Source organism: Saccopteryx bilineata, chromosome 7, assembly GCF_036850765.1.
Source record: "Saccopteryx bilineata isolate mSacBil1 chromosome 7, mSacBil1_pri_phased_curated, whole genome shotgun sequence".
NCBI lineage: Eukaryota > Metazoa > Chordata > Mammalia > Chiroptera > Emballonuridae > Saccopteryx > Saccopteryx bilineata.
This window is the reverse complement of record NC_089496.1, coordinates 8,080,196-8,098,898: the sequence shown is the minus strand read 5'-3', so window position 1 is coordinate 8,098,898 and position 18,703 is coordinate 8,080,196. Positions and strand designations below refer to the sequence as shown.

The window sequence follows — 18,703 nt, the reverse complement described above, 5'->3', positions numbered from 1 at the left end:
ATTTATTTGGACTTATTATCTTTTTCTGTAGAATGGGTAATTATTGATTTGGGGATGAAAGAGAGAGAGAGAGATAGAGAGAGAGAGAGAGAGGAACTTCTTTGGTTAAAGAATAACCTATGGGTTTTTTATTTTTATTTATTTATTTATTTATTTAGTATTTTTCTGAAGTTGGAAACGGGGAGGCAGTCAGACAGAATCCCATATGCACCCAACCGGGATCCACCCGGTGCCCACCAGGGGGCGATGCTCTGCCCATCTGGGGCGTTGCTCTGTCACAACCAGAGCCATTCTAGCACCTGAGGCAGAGGCCATGGAGCCATCCTCAGCACCCGGGCCAATTTTGCTCCAATGGAGCCTTGGCTGTGGGAGGGGAAGAGAGAGACAGAGAGGAAGGAGAGGGGGAGGGGTGGAGAAGCAGATGGGCACTTCTCCTGTGTGCCCTGGCCGGGAATCGAACCCAGGACTCCTGCACACCAGGCCGACGCTCTACCGCTGAGCCGACCGGCCAGGGCCCCCAGAACTTTAATAGATTAAAAAAGAAACAAATTTTCTAAGCTATTTACATTTTAAGACAGGGGTTGCCGGTGGATCCTGGTTTGGGCACATGGGGGAGTCTGTCTCACTATTGCCCCTCCTCTCACTTAAAAAAATGCAATTACATAAATTTGGCATTTTTTTATTTCCATTTAAGTAAGTTCTAAGAAATTTTGAAAATTATTTTTATTGCATAATATTTAAAGGTATTTATTATTTTAATGTTAAGTTTTATATTTATTCCTACCTTAGGATTTTTTTCATAGTCCAAAACAGGTTCTGTGGTTTTAGAAATGACACCATTATATGAATCCAAAGCAAAGTAGTCAGTAGTATTAACCGAAGAATTTAATACTAAAAACTTTAAAACACACACACATACAAAAAAAAATTGTTAATCCATTATTGAAAAAAGCATGAATTTTGAACTGACAGTTTCGATGAAATTGTACGGCAAAACCTAACTACACCAATATTAATTTTTTCAAGATAGTACCCAGAAAATAAAAGCTAAAATTTCAATTCCAGACTTCAAAAGCAATCTGAAAATTCTTTCACAATTTTTATATTTTTTCCAAAGATTTTTATATTTAAGTGTTAGAACATTTTTGATAAATAGCTATTGTTGATTTTATAATTAGTTTACTTTCCAGTGTTGTGTTTACATATTTCTTAATATATAAAAATGCCACTCCTACTTGTATACTCAGGAAGTGCACCCAAAAGGGGCACATGCCCGGGATTACTTGGAAGAAGCCATTCAGTTTCATCTCTGGTTGATTCTCTGCATGACATAAATACTGCTTTAGACCAAATTGTTTTTTGTGAACAACAGCATGTTCCTCTTTGTGGTTATCACCCATGACTACAACTGGGCTCAATATCAAGATGAATATTAAAGATTGTGAAAAGGATTTAGTAAAGACATTATACTTTTCTAAATTTGCAACCAGAGAAAATTATAAAACTTGAGAGACATAATATTCAATGCCATTTCTAAAAAGACATTACAACCATTTTGATAGGCATATTAACTGATTTTCTTTGTCTATGAGTGAACAACCAAAGTTGGCTTATGTTAGACTAAAATCCATTAAGTGTTCTTATGGAAAATTTTCCTTTTTTTTGTTTCTCCCCTTATTATCATAACTTTGGATTTGTTAAAGAAATTATTATTTTCCAATTCCTTATTTGGTTTTTATTTCCCAATGACTTCTACAATAAAACTCAGATATAATAATTTTCAGTTATAGAGAAAATACATTATAATTGATAATTATATACACACCCATTCATCACACACATGCATATATCCTGGACTAAATCCTCACACACACCTAAATACATATATCCCAAGTCCTGGCTTCCATACCTATCTACACATTCACACACTTGCGTACATGGAGCATCTGAACCTGATAAACCAGAAATGGTACTTTCCTGTGTTGTCTTATGTCCTTAGTATAAATTTCACACAAGCAAAAAAAACAAAACCCAAAAAACAAAAACATATATATATATATATATATATATATATATGAAAAGAAACTGAAGCACTGATCAATGCCTAATTATATAATTAGATCACCAGAAAAAATTTTATACAGACAATTATCCAGCAAGGTGTCCCCCTAAATGTTCATTTTAACCATATTTTCCAAGTGATGCTTATGAGACACTTGTTAAAGAATGGACAAAACAACAACAACAACAACACACTCTAGGTTGGTTTAATCAGAATTAATTAAGTATTGCAAAATTTAGGTCAGAATAGTCTAGTGTATTAATATAATTTATAATATATTGTGTAATCATGAAGTCAATTCCTTCTTACAATATTATAATAATACAACTCAGACTGACCAGGCTGTGGCACAGTGGATAGAGCATCAGACTGTGATGCGGAGGACCCAGGTTCGAGACCCTGAGGTCGCCACCTTGAATGTGGGCTCATCTGGTTTGATCAAAGCTCACCAGCTTGGACCCAAGGTCTCTGGCTTGAGCAAGGGGTTACTTGGTCTGCTGAAGGCCCGTGGTCAAGGCACATATGAGAAAGCAATCAATGAACAACTAAGGTGTCGCAATACGCAATGAAAAACTAATGATTGATGCTTCTCATCTCTCTTCGTTCCTGTCTGTCTGTCCCTATATATCCCACTCTCTGACTCTCTCTCTGTCTCTGAAAAAAAAAATAATAATACAACTCATATGTACATTCTAAAAATTTCTGAGGAAATCTAGTGTAGTGTGATAAATTACCTTGTATTTCTTCTTCTTTACCCTCTCTTAATCTGTAAATATTTTGTCATCTATTACTTATTAATTTGCTATTGTTTATTAATTATTACTGAAACCAGAAGTAATATGAAGATATAACATACTTTATTCAAATAATGTGTATAACAATATTACTGATCTGGGATAAATAAAAGAAAATAAAACAAAAAGATATTCTTTCAACTATATATATAAATGTCATTAGATATATGCAAATAAATATAAGCTTTAGTTTTTCAAAGTATTTTAGATCATTTTAGAAGGTCTATTTCTTTCATTTTAAATTCATATTATTTTTAGTTTATGTAACCATAGTATAGTCAAAGGTTTCAATTTCTTCTTTCAGGTCAATGACTACCAAAAGATATAAGAAAAATAAATCAAAGCCTGATGAAATAATTTTTTTTCCACTGAAAACTTGAGCACATTTTTAAAAATCAAAATTGGAAAAAATAAATAGATGACAATAAAACACGTACTTCAATTTCTTGTCCTGGATCTGGATCTTGTGCCAGAATTATATATATAAAAGCAAATGGAGGGACATTTTCAGGAACAGACAATGAAACACCTGTGCAATTATATAAACCATGAAAAAGAATTTAAATTCAAATACATTGTAAGTTCTGATCCATCAAATCTCTTCAGTACAATAAGGAAAAAGTACATTTCCTATCTTAGAGTAGTTCTGAAGATTAAAATGTTATACATAACACATCACACAAATACTCAATAAATGTTTCTTTTTTTTCTTCAATTACTACTCTATTTTCTTTCAGTGTTACCAACTGGGATTCTGTTTTACCTCAAAATCAGATAACACAAATGGCACACACATTTAAACCATAGGTGGTTTTCTTACTTGTTAAGTGATTTAGCAAATAGTATTTGTTTTTTTAAAGTATTCCTGCTTTCTGTGCTCTTGGATCTAGGCTCTTATTTTCAGGAAACATTACAATCCAGATTAGGAAATCCTACAAAACTTCATATGGTTTGTCTATTTCTAAGGTTTTAATGGGACAATTTTTGAGCAAATGGGTTTGATTATTTTGAAACTTTGTTTCATACTGAACATGTGTAAAACAGAGTCCATAATTTAGTGGTTTGATCTAGTTAATAAGGCAACTGGATTATTTAACACAGTAAGTGAACTGATACCTATGTGTCAAACCAGCCACTTGAGAGTTGTGTTAATACTCTGCTTTGAGTAATCTCACAGACAACCACAGAGTTACCCTACTTTTCAAAGGAAGTCATATTATCTTTTCTGCTTCTCCTCTGTCCCAGGGACCATAAACCCATATGATGGAGAGAGGGCATCTTGATCTCAATACGGCCTAAAAATTTCATGCTGCTTCAGCCAAGTCTGTGGTTGAAATCAGGTCAGAATGACCTTCTTAGGATCCGTATATATCTTTTTTAATAAGGATAATATCTTTTTTATATCTTCTTTAGACGATACCAAAAGGAACTTACAAAGAACATCAGTAAAACTGTCTCAAAATGATCCAAAAGATAATGTTTTCATAAGTACCAAACCTATAAGCCTTTTCATTATCAAGGCCTACCTAGAAGACTTTTCTTCCTTAAATTTAGCCTCTGTGAACAGGTTCCTATAACACAAATTTTTATTTCATATATGATTTTTACTATACATACCAAAGGTATGTTTTGGTTCAAAGAATGCATGTGCACACACAGTCGTTTTGGAATTTAAGAGTTTCTAAAAGAGAACCATTTCTTAAAAATGGAGACCAGATAATGATAGTGGTGAGAAATGGGACAAGACTCCAGGTAAGAAAAACTTATTTTAATGAAGTTTGCCTTGTCCTTTTGTCCTCAATTTTATTTTCTTATCATTGTTTCCAGTTAGCTGGGTACTTTCTCCTAATAAAAACAGCAAGAAGAATAAAAGGACTCAAACAGAGAAGGTTTTAATATGACATAAGTAAGTAAATAAAAAACAGCAAGAAGAATAAAAGAAGTCAGAGAAGGTTTTGATAAAACAGATAAGTAAGTAAATAAGGTTAGAAATAAATGGAGGCAAAAGGATGAAAAAAACTAAGTAAAAGACAGATATAATTGATGAGCTTGAATCTACCCAAACAAATTCAAATCAAGCCCACTTATATTTTCTGAGATTCTACTATGTGTAAAATCTCAAGTACATTCAAATGTTTGAAAGTTTTTCATTTTATAAGCTCTTCATGAAATCACAAACACACATGAGAGTGAATGAAGGCTGCGATTTCTATGGTTCTAATGAGAAGAACATACTGATTATTTTATACACATGAGTATACTAATTCCAATTAATATATTAAGAATTATTTTATTTTATGGGTAAAATTTAAAAAATGAAATACAACTGCCTGACTAGGCAATGGCACAGTAGATAGAATGTCAACCTGGGATGCTGAAGACCTAGGTTTGAAACCCCAAGGTCACTGGCTTGAGCGCAGGCTCACCAGCTTGAGCATAGGATCATAGATATGATCTCATAGTCACTGGCTTGAACCCAAAAGACACTGGCTTGAAGCCCAAGGTTGCTTGCTTGAGCAAGGGGTCACTGGCTCAGCTGAAACACCCCCTTCCCCGGTCAAAGCGCATATGAGAAAGCAATCAGTAAACAACTAAAATGCCACAACTATGAGTTGATGCGTCTCATCTCTCTCCCTTCCTGTCTGTCTGTATCTCTCTCTTAAAAAAAAAAAGAAAAAAAGAAATACAACTGACAACATTTTAATTTATGCAAAATTTCTCAGGAATACCTATTTTACTTACACTCAAGAGTATCTCTACATCTTGTTTTAATTATCTATTCTAATGTATATAATTGAATTCTTATTATAAGCAAATATTCCTTTAGGAGCAAGACTATCAGATGAAATAATTATATACTATTTAAAAGTAATGATAATTCTTATTCAAGAATTTTGAAATTTTGTAACTAAAGCTAAAATTTTAATTTGAGAAACAAACAAAAAACCAGTATAGAATGGTTATTACAATATTAGAAAATAAAAAGTAATTTCTTGTAAAAGGAGATAATGAGTGCATATATATTTATATGTAATGCTATGTGTTTATAATTATCTGTAAATATCATATATCTTTATATATAACAAAATTAAGGAAACTTTTTATAGTTTGTATATAATCTAACGTTTATAATTTTTGAAAGAATTTTTAATGGCAAGATAGCATTTTATCAAATAAGTATACCATCTTTTAACCATTTTCTTCTCAGATATTTTGGATATTTCAAACATTATGCTACTACACATTTTACACATACTTCTTGACTGCCTAAAAATTCTGTAAATAAAAACTCTAAGAAACAGAAATACTGAAATGAAGATTATAATTGTTTCAATACTCTTTATAAATGTTTACTAAAATAGAATTGTGGGTGGTTATTTAAAAATCTCACTTTATAAAAGTGTTCATCTCTTTATATCTTAGCCAACACTGCTATTTTTCCCCTATTATTTTTATTTTTTTAAATATTTATTTATTGTTTCATTGATTTTAGAGAGAGAAGAAGGGAGAAAGAGAGAGAAAGAGAGAAACATTGAATTGTTGTTCCACTTATACGTTCATCGGCTGATTCTTCCATGTGCCCTGACCAGGGAGGAAACCTGCACCATCGGTGTGGTGGGATGATGCTCTAACAACTGAGCTACTTGGCCAGGGGCTCCACTGTTATTTTTAAACCTTGGTCAATTTAGTTGGTGAAAATTATATTTTATTGTTTAAATTTTCATGTATTTGGCAACTTGAGAGCTACTTGTTAATTCATATGTTACATATAAAATTAAAATAATTTTATAGGTACTCCTTTACCCAATCTGCTGCACAAAGAAATAATAATTTGAATGTTAATTTAAATTACACTAAGTCTAATTATTATTTTTCTTTTTAGAAGTATGTCTGTCAAGTCATGTACTTTTTTATAAAACTAAAGAAAAAGAAACACAAACTATAAAAAATACTTAAACTACCATTTCAAGTTTTATTTAAAAATTTATCATCCTATCATTGTTTTATGAACATTATCAACAAAATTGATTCATAAAATACCTGCTGCTGTTGAAAAACTTGGGTCACAGATAATTGGATCATCTACATTCTCCACAAAAACTGTAAACATATAGGTACTGGTATTATTTCCATTATCTCTGGCCTCAATTTCCAAAGAGTAGGTTTTAGGGTTATTTGGGTTGTCAAGATTCAAAGGCTGCAGAAGAGTGATTGTGCCTCTGACTAATGAAAAGAAATAAAATGAAAATAATTACCAAAATCAAATAATTTAGCATATGTTAATTTATTCATATTGATGTTTCAATTTACTTGATGATATTCATTTTTAATGAATAAAAAAGTGTTTAGTAATTCTATATTACTAAAAATAAGTATTTAAAAATGTACTTCCGAAGTGACGTCACAGAAATGGCGCCGTGAGCAGCACGTCTGACAGATCTCCCCCAAAACTCAACAAATTTATCAACTAGAAACAGAAAAATATATCCTCGGAGCATCCCGGAGTTCCACACACACACTGAAAGCGAAAGGACTGTTGCCGAGAAGGGAATACGCCTGTGGTGAGTCAACCCGCACGTGCAGCTGCCTGCGCCACGGTCTGGAGAGCCCTGGCTACTGGTGTGCACAAAGAAGCCGCACGCGCGCGCCCCGTGCCACGGCCAGACTGGCTCCCCGGCTACCAGCATGCACTGAGAAGCCGCGTGCACGCCCCCTGTGCCGCAGTCCGGGAGGGGCACCAAACCTGTCTTTCCTAGTCAGGAGATTCTCTCCGTGGGCGTGGGCGGGGCACCTCACCCAGCCATTCAAGCTAACAATCAAGCATTGGGGGAGGGGCGCGCAGGCAGCCTGAAATACTTTCTGGAGCACAGCTGCGGATCCAATCACTGAAATTAGCGTAACCCACGAAATCTGCACACCCACGGGGCTCTAATTGATAAGATCTCTCCCAGTTCAGCGATCCAAGACAAGAGTCATAATATTTTTCAGTGCCGTTCGCTAAAGGGGCGGGGGCAACTTCTGATTGACAGAGCCTCCATATTCAGGGCTATATCTAACAAGAGGGACTTGGCAGATATTAAGATCTATATACAGCAAGCAGCGAATAGTGCATCTTCTTCCCAGCCAAAACAGGCTACAAAGTGTGGAAAGCCTGGGTTGAGTGGTCCAACTGAATGGTAGGCGCTGAACAGTCACCTTGACAACAATTGACTCCCAGCCCCACCTGATTACGCTGGAGGCTCTGACTGCCAGAGCCTTACCCAGAGCCTTGCGCTGAGTGAGGATAGAGTGGGGATCTCCCAGCTCTTTGAGCCTCTTGCTCCCCAGACAGAAGCAGTGGCAGCCTCATAGCTGGATCACCAGGCTGCTAATTCAGGAAGGGGAGACTAGGAGAGAGGCTCCGGGAAAGCAAACTCTCTCATTGTTGGACTCTGCAAACACCAACAAGCCTTGACTACCAGCGAGACTAAAGCCAATTATATGACATTGCCATAGAATCCCATCAACTGCAAATCCCTACCTAAGCGTGACACAGGGGCAGAACCTAGGGTACAGAGTCACTGACCAGGAAGAGGGAGAGAAAAGAAAAAGGAAGAAGTTAACCTCTCAAAATCAAGAAAAATCCACAGACTTTATAACTTGTTCCACTAATTCTTTGTTGTTGTTGTTTCTTTCTTCTTTCTTATTGCATTTATTATTATTTGTATTTCCTCCACCTTGGTCCTTTTATTCGCTGCCCATCTTATGCTACCCTTTTCTTGAACTACACTACCCATGAGTGTTACATTTTATTTCTTTTCTTCATCCTTACTATCCTTTAGGGTTACACTCCAAAACCCTTAACTCTCACTCTCTCCCCTTTTGTTTTCTTTTTGTTTTTTTTCCCCTTTCCTTTTTATTCTTCCTTTGTTTCTCTCTTTTTCTTATTTTTTCCTTTCTATTCATTTCTTCTTTTCTTCTTTTACTTTTCCTCCCAGTTAATCCTCAATCACGAACAAATTATTTAATTTGGGACTCAAGGTTTTTTTTTTGTTTTTTTTTTCTGCTTTTGTTCTTGGTTTTCCTTTGTTTGTTTTTGTGGCATTTTGGGTACTTTTTACATTGCTATTTAACTCACTAGCATTCCTCCCAACCCAAAGTCTCCATTGTATTTAGTCTTCGCTCCACTTAATACAACAGATTTTTACTTATTTTTATTTTTTTCTTCTTTAAATATTATTATTTTTTCTCTCCTTTTTTCTGTTTCCCTCTTATCCCTCTCATTATATCTCTTAGTCGACCATCACTTACAAGCAAATCATTTTATGCTTGTCTAAGATATTCTCCTTTTTTTTTTTTTGTATTTAGTAGGTCCCTACTCCCTTTATTGCCCCTTGAACTCTTCACCCCAAATCAGGCCCTCCGTTATAGGCAGTTTTTGTTCCATTTAGCATAATATAATTCACAGGTCATCATGATATTTCCCTAAAGAGGTGAGAGGAGGGGAGGAGAAGAAAGAAAAAAGGGGGAAATAATAAATTATTACTTTTTTTGTGTGTGCAGTGTTTTCCCTTTTTTTTTCTTTTTTCCCTTTTTATTTTTTATTAATTCTAATTAACACTATCAACAAGACCACCTTCAGATGCCAATAAGAAAAAGGAAATCGAATATTATGGATACAAAAGATAGAGAGGTAACACAAATAGATGTGGAAAAATCTATGGAGAAAAGATTTAACATATTGGAAGCCTTGGAGCCAAATGACAGAGAATTTAAAATAGAAATCTTAAAAATACTCAGAGATATACAAGAAAACACAGAAAGGCAATTTAGGGAAATCAGAAAACAACTCAACGATCACAAAGAATATATTACCAAGGAAATTGAAACTATAAAAACAAATCAAACAGAAATGAAAAACTCAATTCACGAACGGAAAAACGAAATAACAAGCTTAGCTAATAGAACAGCCCAGATAGAAGATAGGATTAGTGAAATAGAAGACAAGAAACTTGAGGCACAACAGAGAGAAGAAGAAAGAGACTCAAAAATAATAAAAAGTGAGAAAGCCCTACAGGAATTGTCTGACTCCATTAGAAAGAATAACATATGAATAATAGGTATATCAGAGGGAGAAGAGAAAGAAAATGGAATAGAGAATATACTCAAACAAATAATAGATGAGAACTTCCCAAGCCTGTGGAAAGAACTAAAGCCTCAAATTCAAGAAGCAAACAGAACACCGAGTTTTCTTAACCCAAACAAACCCACTCCAAGGCACATCATAATGAAGATGACACAAACCAATGACAAAGAAAAAATTCTCAAGGCAGCCAGGGAAAAGAAGAATACAACATATAAAGGAAGACCTATTAGATTATCATCAGATTTCTCAGCAGAAACTCTACAAGCTAGAAGAGAGTGGACCCCAATATTCAAAGCCCTGAAAGAGAGAAACTTTCAGCCAAGAATACTATACCCATCAAAGCTATCCTTCAAGTATGAAGGAGATATAAAAACATTCACAAATACAGAAAAGATGAGAGAATTTATCAGCAGAAAGCCCCCACTCCAGGAAATACTAAAGGGTGTTTTCCAACCAGATCCAAAGAACAAAAGAAAACAAAACCACAAGTACCAGCTCCACCAAGAAATCAATAAAACCAAACTTAAACTGTGACAACAAAAGAAAAAAAAAAGGGGGAGAAAAGATGGAGATTAACAGTAGCAAAGGACGATGAAGCACAGAAATACTCATAAGAAAGGGTACTACAATGAATATGGTAGGTACCCTTTTCATTACTTAATGGTAACCACCCTTGAAAAAACCAACACAAAAACACTTGACTTAAAAAAGGTAGCCACAGAAGAAAGAAGTATGGAATACAAACAAACAAAAACAAACAACAGAAAAACAAAAGAGAAGAATCAAACAAGATACAAAACTAACAGAAAGCAATTTATAAAATGGCAATAGGGAACCCACAAGTGTCAATAATTACACTAAATGTGAATGGATTAAACTTACCAATAAAAAGACACAGAGTAGCAGAATGGATTAAAAAAGAAAATCCAACTGTATGCTGCCTACAGGAAACTCATCTAAGCATCAAGGATAAAAAACAAATTCAAAGTGAAAGGCTGGAAAACAATACTCCAAGCAAACAACACCCCAAAAAAAGCAGGTGTAGCAATACTCATATCTAATAATGCTGACTACAAGACAGAAAAAGTACTCAAAGACAAAAATGGTCATTTCATAATGATTAAGGGGACACTGAATCAAGAAGACATAAGAATCCTTAATATATATGCACCAAACCAAGGAGCACCAAAATATATAAGACAGCTACTTATTGACCTTAAAAAGAAAACTGACAAAAATACAATCATACTTGGAGACCAATACACCACTGACGGCTCTAGATCGGTCATCCAAACAGAAAATCAATAAAGATATAGTGGCCTTAAACGAAATACTAGAACACCTGGATATGATAGACATCTACAGGACACTTCATCCCAAAGCGACAGAGTATACATTTTTCTCTAGTGTACATGGAACATTCTCAAGAATTGACCATATGTTGGGCCACAAAGACAATATCAGCAAATTTAGAAAAATTGAAATTGTACCAAGCATATTCTCTGATCATAAAGCCTTGAAACTAGAATTCAACTGTAAAAAAGAGGGGGAAAAACCCACAAAATTGTGGAAACTAAACAACATACTTCTAAAAAATGAATGGGTCAAAGAAGAAATAAGTGCAGAGATCAAAAGATATATACAGACGAATGAAAATGAAAATACGACATATCAGAATCTCTGGGATGCAGCAAAAGCAGTAATAAGAGGAAAGTTCATATCACTTCAGGCCTATATGAACAAACAAGAGAGAGCCGAAGTAAACAACTTAACTTCACACCTTAAGGAGCTAGAAAAAGAAGAACAAAGACAACCCAAAACCAGCCGAAGAAAGGAGATAATTAAAATCAGAGCAGAAATAAACGAAATAGAGAACAGAAAAACTATAGAAAAAATCAATAAAACAAGGAGCTGGTTCTTTGAAAAGATCAACAAAATCGACAAACCCTTGGCAAGACTCACCAAGAAAAAAAGACACAGGACTCAAATAAATAAAATCCAAAATGAAAGAGGAGAAATCACCACAGACATCATAGATATACAAAGAATTATTGTAGAATACTATGAAAAACTATATGCCACCAAATACAACAATCTAGAAGAAATGGATAAATTCCTAGAACAATGCAACCTTCCTAAACTGAGTCATGAAGAAGCAGAAAGCCTAAACAGACCAATCAGCAGGGAAGAAATAGAAAAAACTATTAAAAACCTCCCCAAAAATAAAAGTCTAGGCTCATACGGTTATACTAGTGAATTCTATCAAACATTCAAAGAAGACTTGGTTCCTATTCTACTCAAACTCTTTCAAAAAATTGAAGAAGAAGCAATACTTCCAAACACATTTTATGAGGGAAACATAACCCTTATACCAAAACCTGGCAAGGATGGCACAAAGAAAGAAAACTACAGACCAATATCTCTAATGAATACAGATGCTAAAATACTAAACAAAATACTGGCAAATCAAATACAACAACATATTAAAAACATAATACATCATGATCAAGTGGGATTCACCCCAGAATCTCAAGGATGGTTCAACATACGTAAAACGGTTAACGTAATACACCATATCAACAAAACAAAGAACAAAAACCACATGATCTTATCAATAGACACAGAAAAGGCTTTTGATAAAATACAACACAATTTTATGTTTAAGACTCTCAACAAAATGGGTATAGAAGGAAAATATCTCAACATGATAAAGGCCATATATGATAAACCATCAGCCAACATCATATTAAATGGCGTAAAACTGAGGACTTTCCACCTTAAATCAGGAACAAGACAGGGTTGTCCACTCTCTCCACTCTTATTCAACGTGGTGCTAGAAGTTCTGGCCAGAGCAATCAGACAAGACAAAGAAATAAAAGGCATCCATATTGGAAAAGAAGAAGTAAAGATATCACTTTTTGCGGATGATATGATCCTATACATCGAAAACCCAAAGGACTCCACAAAAAGATTACTAGAAACAATAAAACAATACAGTAAGGTTGCAGGATACAAAATTAACATACAAAAGTTCATAGCCTTTCTATATGCCAACAATGAAATATTAGAAAACGAACTCAAAAAAATAATCCCCTTCACGATTGCAACAAAAAAAATAAAATACCTAGGAATAAACATAACAAAGAATGTAAAGGACCTATATAACGAAAACTACAAGGCATTGCTAAGAGAAATAGAAAAAGACACAATGAGATGGAAAAATATTCCTTGTTCTTGGATAGGAAGAATTAATATAATTAAAATGGCCATATTACCCAAAGTAATATATAAATTTAATGCAATTCCCATCAAAATTCCTATGACATTTTTTAAAGAAATGGAACAAAAAATCATAAGATTTATATGCAACTATAAAAAACCCCGAATAGCCAAAGCAATCCTAAGGAAAAAGAATGAAGCTGGGGGCATTACAATACCTGACTTTAAACTATATTATAGGGCCACAATAATCAAAACTGTATGGTATTGGCAGAAAAATAGACACACAGACCAATGGAACAGAATAGAAAGCCCAGAAATAAAACCACATATATATGGTCAAATAATCTTTGATAAAGGGGCCAACAACACAAAATGGAGAAAAGAAAGCCTCTTCAACAAATGGTGTTGGGAAAACTGGAAAGCCACATGCAAAAGAATGAAACTCGACTACAGCCTGTCCCCGTGTACTAAAATTAATTCAAAATGGATCAAAGACCTAAATATAAGATCTGAAACAATAAAGTACATAGAAGGAGATATAGGTACTAAACTCATGGACCTGGGTTTTAAAGAACATTTTATGAACTTGACTCCAATGGCAAGAGAAGTGAAGGCAAAGATAAATGAATGGGACTACATCAGAATAAAAAGTTTTTGCTCAGCAAGAGAAACTGATATCAAAATAAACAGACAGCCAACTAAATGGGAACTGATATTTTCAAACAATAGCTCAGATAAGGGCCTAATATCCAAAATTTACAAAGAACTCATAAAACTCAACAACAAACAAACAAACAATCCAATAAAAAAATGGGAAGAGGACATGAACAGACACTTCTCCCAGGAAGAAATACAAATGGCCAACAGATATATGAAAAGATGCTCATCTTCGTTAGTTATTAGAGAAATGCAAATCAAAACTACAATGAGATACCACCTCACCCCTGTTAGATTAGCTATTATCAACAAGATGGGTAATAGCAAATATTGGAGAGGCTGTGGAGAAAAAGGAACCCTCATCCACTGTTGGTGGGAATGTAAAGTAGTACAACCATTATGGAGGAAAGTATGGTGGTTCCTCAAAAAACTGCAAATAGAACTACCTTATGACCCAGCAATCCCTCTACTGGGTATATACCCCAAAACCTCAGAAACATTGATACGTAAAGACACATGTAGCCCCATGTTCATTGCAGCACTGTTCACAGTGGCCAAGACATGGAAACAACCAAAAAGCCCTTCAATAGAAGACTGGATAAAGAAGATGTGGCACATATACACTGTGGAATACTACTCAGCCATAAGAAATGATGACATCAGATCATTTACAGCAAAATGGTGGGATCTTGATAACATTATAAGGAGTGAAATAAGTAAATCAGAAAAAAACAAGAACTACATGATTCCATACATTGGTGGAATATAAAAACGAGACTAAGAGACATGGACAAGAGAGTGGTGGTTACCAGGGGTGGGGGGAGGGAGGGCGCAGGAGGGAGGGAGGGAGAGAGTTAGGGGGAGGGGGAGGGGCACAGAGAAAACTAGACAGAGGGTGACGGAGGACAATCTGACTCTGGGTGAGGGGTATGCAACATAATTCAATGACAAGATAACCTAGACATGTTTTCTTTGAATATATGTACCCTGAATTATTAATGTCATCCCATTAACATTAATAAAAATTTATATATATAAAAAAAAGAAAAGAATTAAAGAAAAATTAAAAAGTCAAAAAAAAAATAAAAATGTACTTCCTTTATCCTTACCTTTAAAATGTAACTAAATATTATAATTGATTTTACCATCTTTTTCCCTAAGTCTCTTGTCATTTATGGATCTACAATCATAGGTAGCATCTCTACTTTAAAAATACTAAACACAAACCATTATATTTTATTTTAATTGCAATAATCAGAGTAATTAGTGTTTTTGAGAATGAATAAGCTAGGCAAACCACATTAAAATTTTAATCATGTATTGCTTCTGCATTCTGACTTACTCTTATTGTACACAAAAATGAAAAATGAGCTCAAATGTTAAACTTAGGAACTTTTGTGAAGACTGGGATGACTATTTATTCCTGATACCACCAGTGGAGATTCTTGGTCGATTAGGAGGGTGAAAAGTTAGCAAGAGCCATTTCAATGTGCACATATGTTTTTGCTGGTCCACTGTCTCACCACTAATGTGAAGTAGCAGCTGGATACTTCTGTCTACCTACCTCTGCATCCTATTTCAGATTATCTGACTCCTAGAAGAGGTGTATGTGCTCAATCAACCGTGTGATGAAGAAAAGCCCAGCTTCTACAGGATACTCACACCACCACAAGCTAGGCACTAAGAATTGGCAGGGGTTTTAGTCCATCCTCTGGGAGTCTAACACATGCTTATATGTTCTGTTCTCCCCTTAGTCTCCCCCACTTTATATCCCTCTTCCTTCCTGACTTCCCTTATTGTGGACTTCAAAGTCCAACATCTTACACTAAGACAGCAGCAGCCTTACAGAGACTGTTTAACCAGCGTTCACAGTTCTGTTCCTGGTGCTTTTGTTTCCTTATGGTTGAACACTGATCGATTGAAACAAATGCTGTGACAGGCCATAGGAAAGCAATATATCAGAACAGTGATGCTGTTCATATAGACAGAAATACACCCATAACCAAATACCTAAAATATAATTATTGAAAAATCGTCCCAAGTTGCACAAATGAAATGAAGAAAATAGATATGGCTTAGTTGTCCTACAGTCTAGAACTTCTCAGAAGTCTTTACACTGGTTGCCTCTGAACAGCAATGGCTGGTTATATAAATAAGCTTCTGTGACACTCACTGTTTCACAAGAATGTCGCTTTAATAAATAGGAAAATATCAACTGTCAAATGCCACATATTTTCATTATGTTTCCTTCTCCATATTTAATTTAACTTTGGGATAAGAAACACAGAGATTGGTTAGTGAATGTAGACCAACAGTGGGGTTGAAGTGTGTGTTTAAAACTTACGAGGATCCAAGCCAAACGTTTCCTGCTGAGTTCTGAGAGAATAAGTAATGCTGCTATCTTCATCGCGATCTGTTGCTTTTACTCTGGCTATAATTTCCCCAACAGGCTTTTTTTCAGTCACATTAATAGTATTTAAAAGAAATGGCCTGAAGAAAAGAAAATATGGAGATAAAAAAATGTTGAAAATGAAAATTTGTACGAGTATATCGGCTGTGTTGATAACCTACAAAGAATCTTTTGCATTTATGATGATATCACCTTTATCTTGTCAAGAAGTTAAGAACTTCAAAAGTATTCAAATGTTAAGAAATCCATTTATGACATAAACTTACTGATTTTTTTGCATAAGCATTAATTTTCAGTTATCTACTCTCTGCATCATGCCTGACATCAATGACATTGTGGCATCAAGATGAAAACTGCGAAACAGACTGAAAAGTGTGCTTCAACTTTTTCAGGTATAAAATGTATGGAATGGTTGGCAATTAAATGTATGGAACTAAATATAGTCAATCTCATCTTGTTATTTGGTATGATGAAATGCTGTCCAAAGAGATAACTTATAAAAGCAAATGATCAAGAAATTTCTTATCAATTTATTGCTCTCTCATTATATCATAATTAAAGTTTCTGGTAAATTTCCAGAACATTTCTAAAATTTAAATTTTTTCTCATTTAAACTACCATTTAAGCATAGCTATTTATTGATAACCCACAGTGTGCCATTCCACTTTGTACACATAGGACCAAGCCTGCTTCTGCTCCTTAGGGTCTTACTCCTTGTGGAGAACACAGATATCAATGACTATAATGCTGTGTGATAGACACCATAATTCAGTACAAATTTAAACAGAAGAAAGGACTAAATCTGGGGTTGAAAGCGAGATTCAATGAAGTTTTGAAAGGAATGTCAAGTCAGAGGAAAAAGCAAGTGGAGGGATGGATGGCTGTGACTCTGAGCAGCCTTGTTGACAGCACAGTCTAGTGTGGCTTCCCTTTTCAGCGTGGTTTCTTTAATGCACCATAATATAATGTAACTCATGATATTACACTTTGGATCACCCTAATAATTATCTTTTCTATTTTATTGTAATTTGATATCATCTGTTTCTTAAGAGATAAAAACAATACTTAGGGACAATGTTTTAGTAATTTTGGTATTGTTTTTAATATCTATTATTAGATTTTACTAAGTAAAAGCAAAAATGTCATTCTTCTTGAAAGTGTGAGGGCAAAAAAAAAATATTCCAAGAAGTTAGAACCTTTACTGCAAATGTAGGTTAGTAGACTAACTATCCACAGAAATAAAAGAGAAATAAGCTGCATATTTACTTCTATTGTTCAGATAACATAAAGTATCTTTGAGGACTCAAACAATGAATTACTCTCTATCTGTAGAGCTATAACTTAGTGATAGAAGGAAAGAAATGTGAATACTGTTGTTTTTCTCTTTTTATCAATTTAAGAAATATTTGATTATTATTATAGTAATATCTGATTGCTATGTTTTGAAGTATAACACCAAACATGGATTATGTGCAAATTTTTTTAGTGCTACAAATATACCACAGAGTATGGCAGTAAAGCAGTTTAAATTAAATATTTCATTATTTAAAATGAACATATGCATTAATAAACAATGTAAAAACATTACAAAACTTTTGGGAGAAAAAAGACACATAAAAATCTTTTTACCAACATTGTAATAAATGTTGGTCATTTCTACAGTTTTTAGAGTATTTTCTGGTATATATTTTACTATCTGTATATATATATATATACAGATAGTAATATATATACAGATAGTATATATATATCATGGATACATAATCATATATTTTTAATATAACAACATAAAATATATAACTTCAGAATCTTTATTAATATTATAACATGTGGACAGTTTTGTCATTTTCTTATGATTATACTTTAAAATAAATATGCTTACACAAATTGAGGCTTTTCATCATTTATGTTTCTGATTTTGATAATTAGTGTCCCTTGACAAAACAGACCTGTTGTATCTGTTGCTCTCAGTGCAAGCTGGAAAACCTGGAAAAGAGTTTTAAAAACTTTTATGACCCCCATGTTCATCGCAGCATTGTTTACAGTGACCAATCATGAAAACAACAAAAGTGTCCCTTGATAGAAGATTGGATAAAGAAGATGTGGTACATTTATACAATGGAATACTACTCGGCTATGAGAAATGATGACATAGTGACATTTATGACAACATCGATGGACCTTGAGAACATTATACTGAATGAAATAAGTCAATTAGAAAAAGCTAAAATCTGTATGATTTTACATATAGGTGGGACACAAAACTGAGACTCATGGACATAGATAAGAGTGCAGTGGTCACCAGCGGGAGGGGGATGTAGGGGAAAGGGGAGTGGGAGGAGGTGGGAGTAAGGGTGTAAAGAGGGACAAACATAGGTGACAGAAAATGATTTGACATTGGATGATGGCTAGACAACGTAAACTGTTCAAAT

General features: G+C 34.3%; 1 protein-coding gene across 5 annotated transcripts in view; it reads right to left on the bottom strand.

Annotated features, from left to right (window-relative positions):
* Positions 1 to 18,703, bottom strand: part of LOC136310520 (cadherin-related family member 4-like) — a 140,598-nt gene that overhangs the window by 86,466 nt on the left and 35,429 nt on the right. For 4 of the 5 annotated variants that reach the window (XM_066239233.1, XM_066239229.1, XM_066239230.1 and 1 more), the window contains exons 6-10: positions 18,154 to 18,257; positions 16,206 to 16,351; positions 6,898 to 7,080; positions 3,294 to 3,385; positions 785 to 898 (exon numbers count right to left, since the gene is read on the bottom strand). In XM_066239233.1, coding sequence (XP_066095330.1) covers positions 785 to 898; positions 3,294 to 3,385; positions 6,898 to 7,080; positions 16,206 to 16,351; positions 18,154 to 18,257 — 639 coding nt within the window. The remainder of the gene's footprint in view (positions 1 to 784; positions 899 to 3,293; positions 3,386 to 6,897; positions 7,081 to 16,205; positions 16,352 to 18,153; positions 18,258 to 18,703) is intronic. The other variant, XM_066239231.1, reaches the window with a different exon arrangement.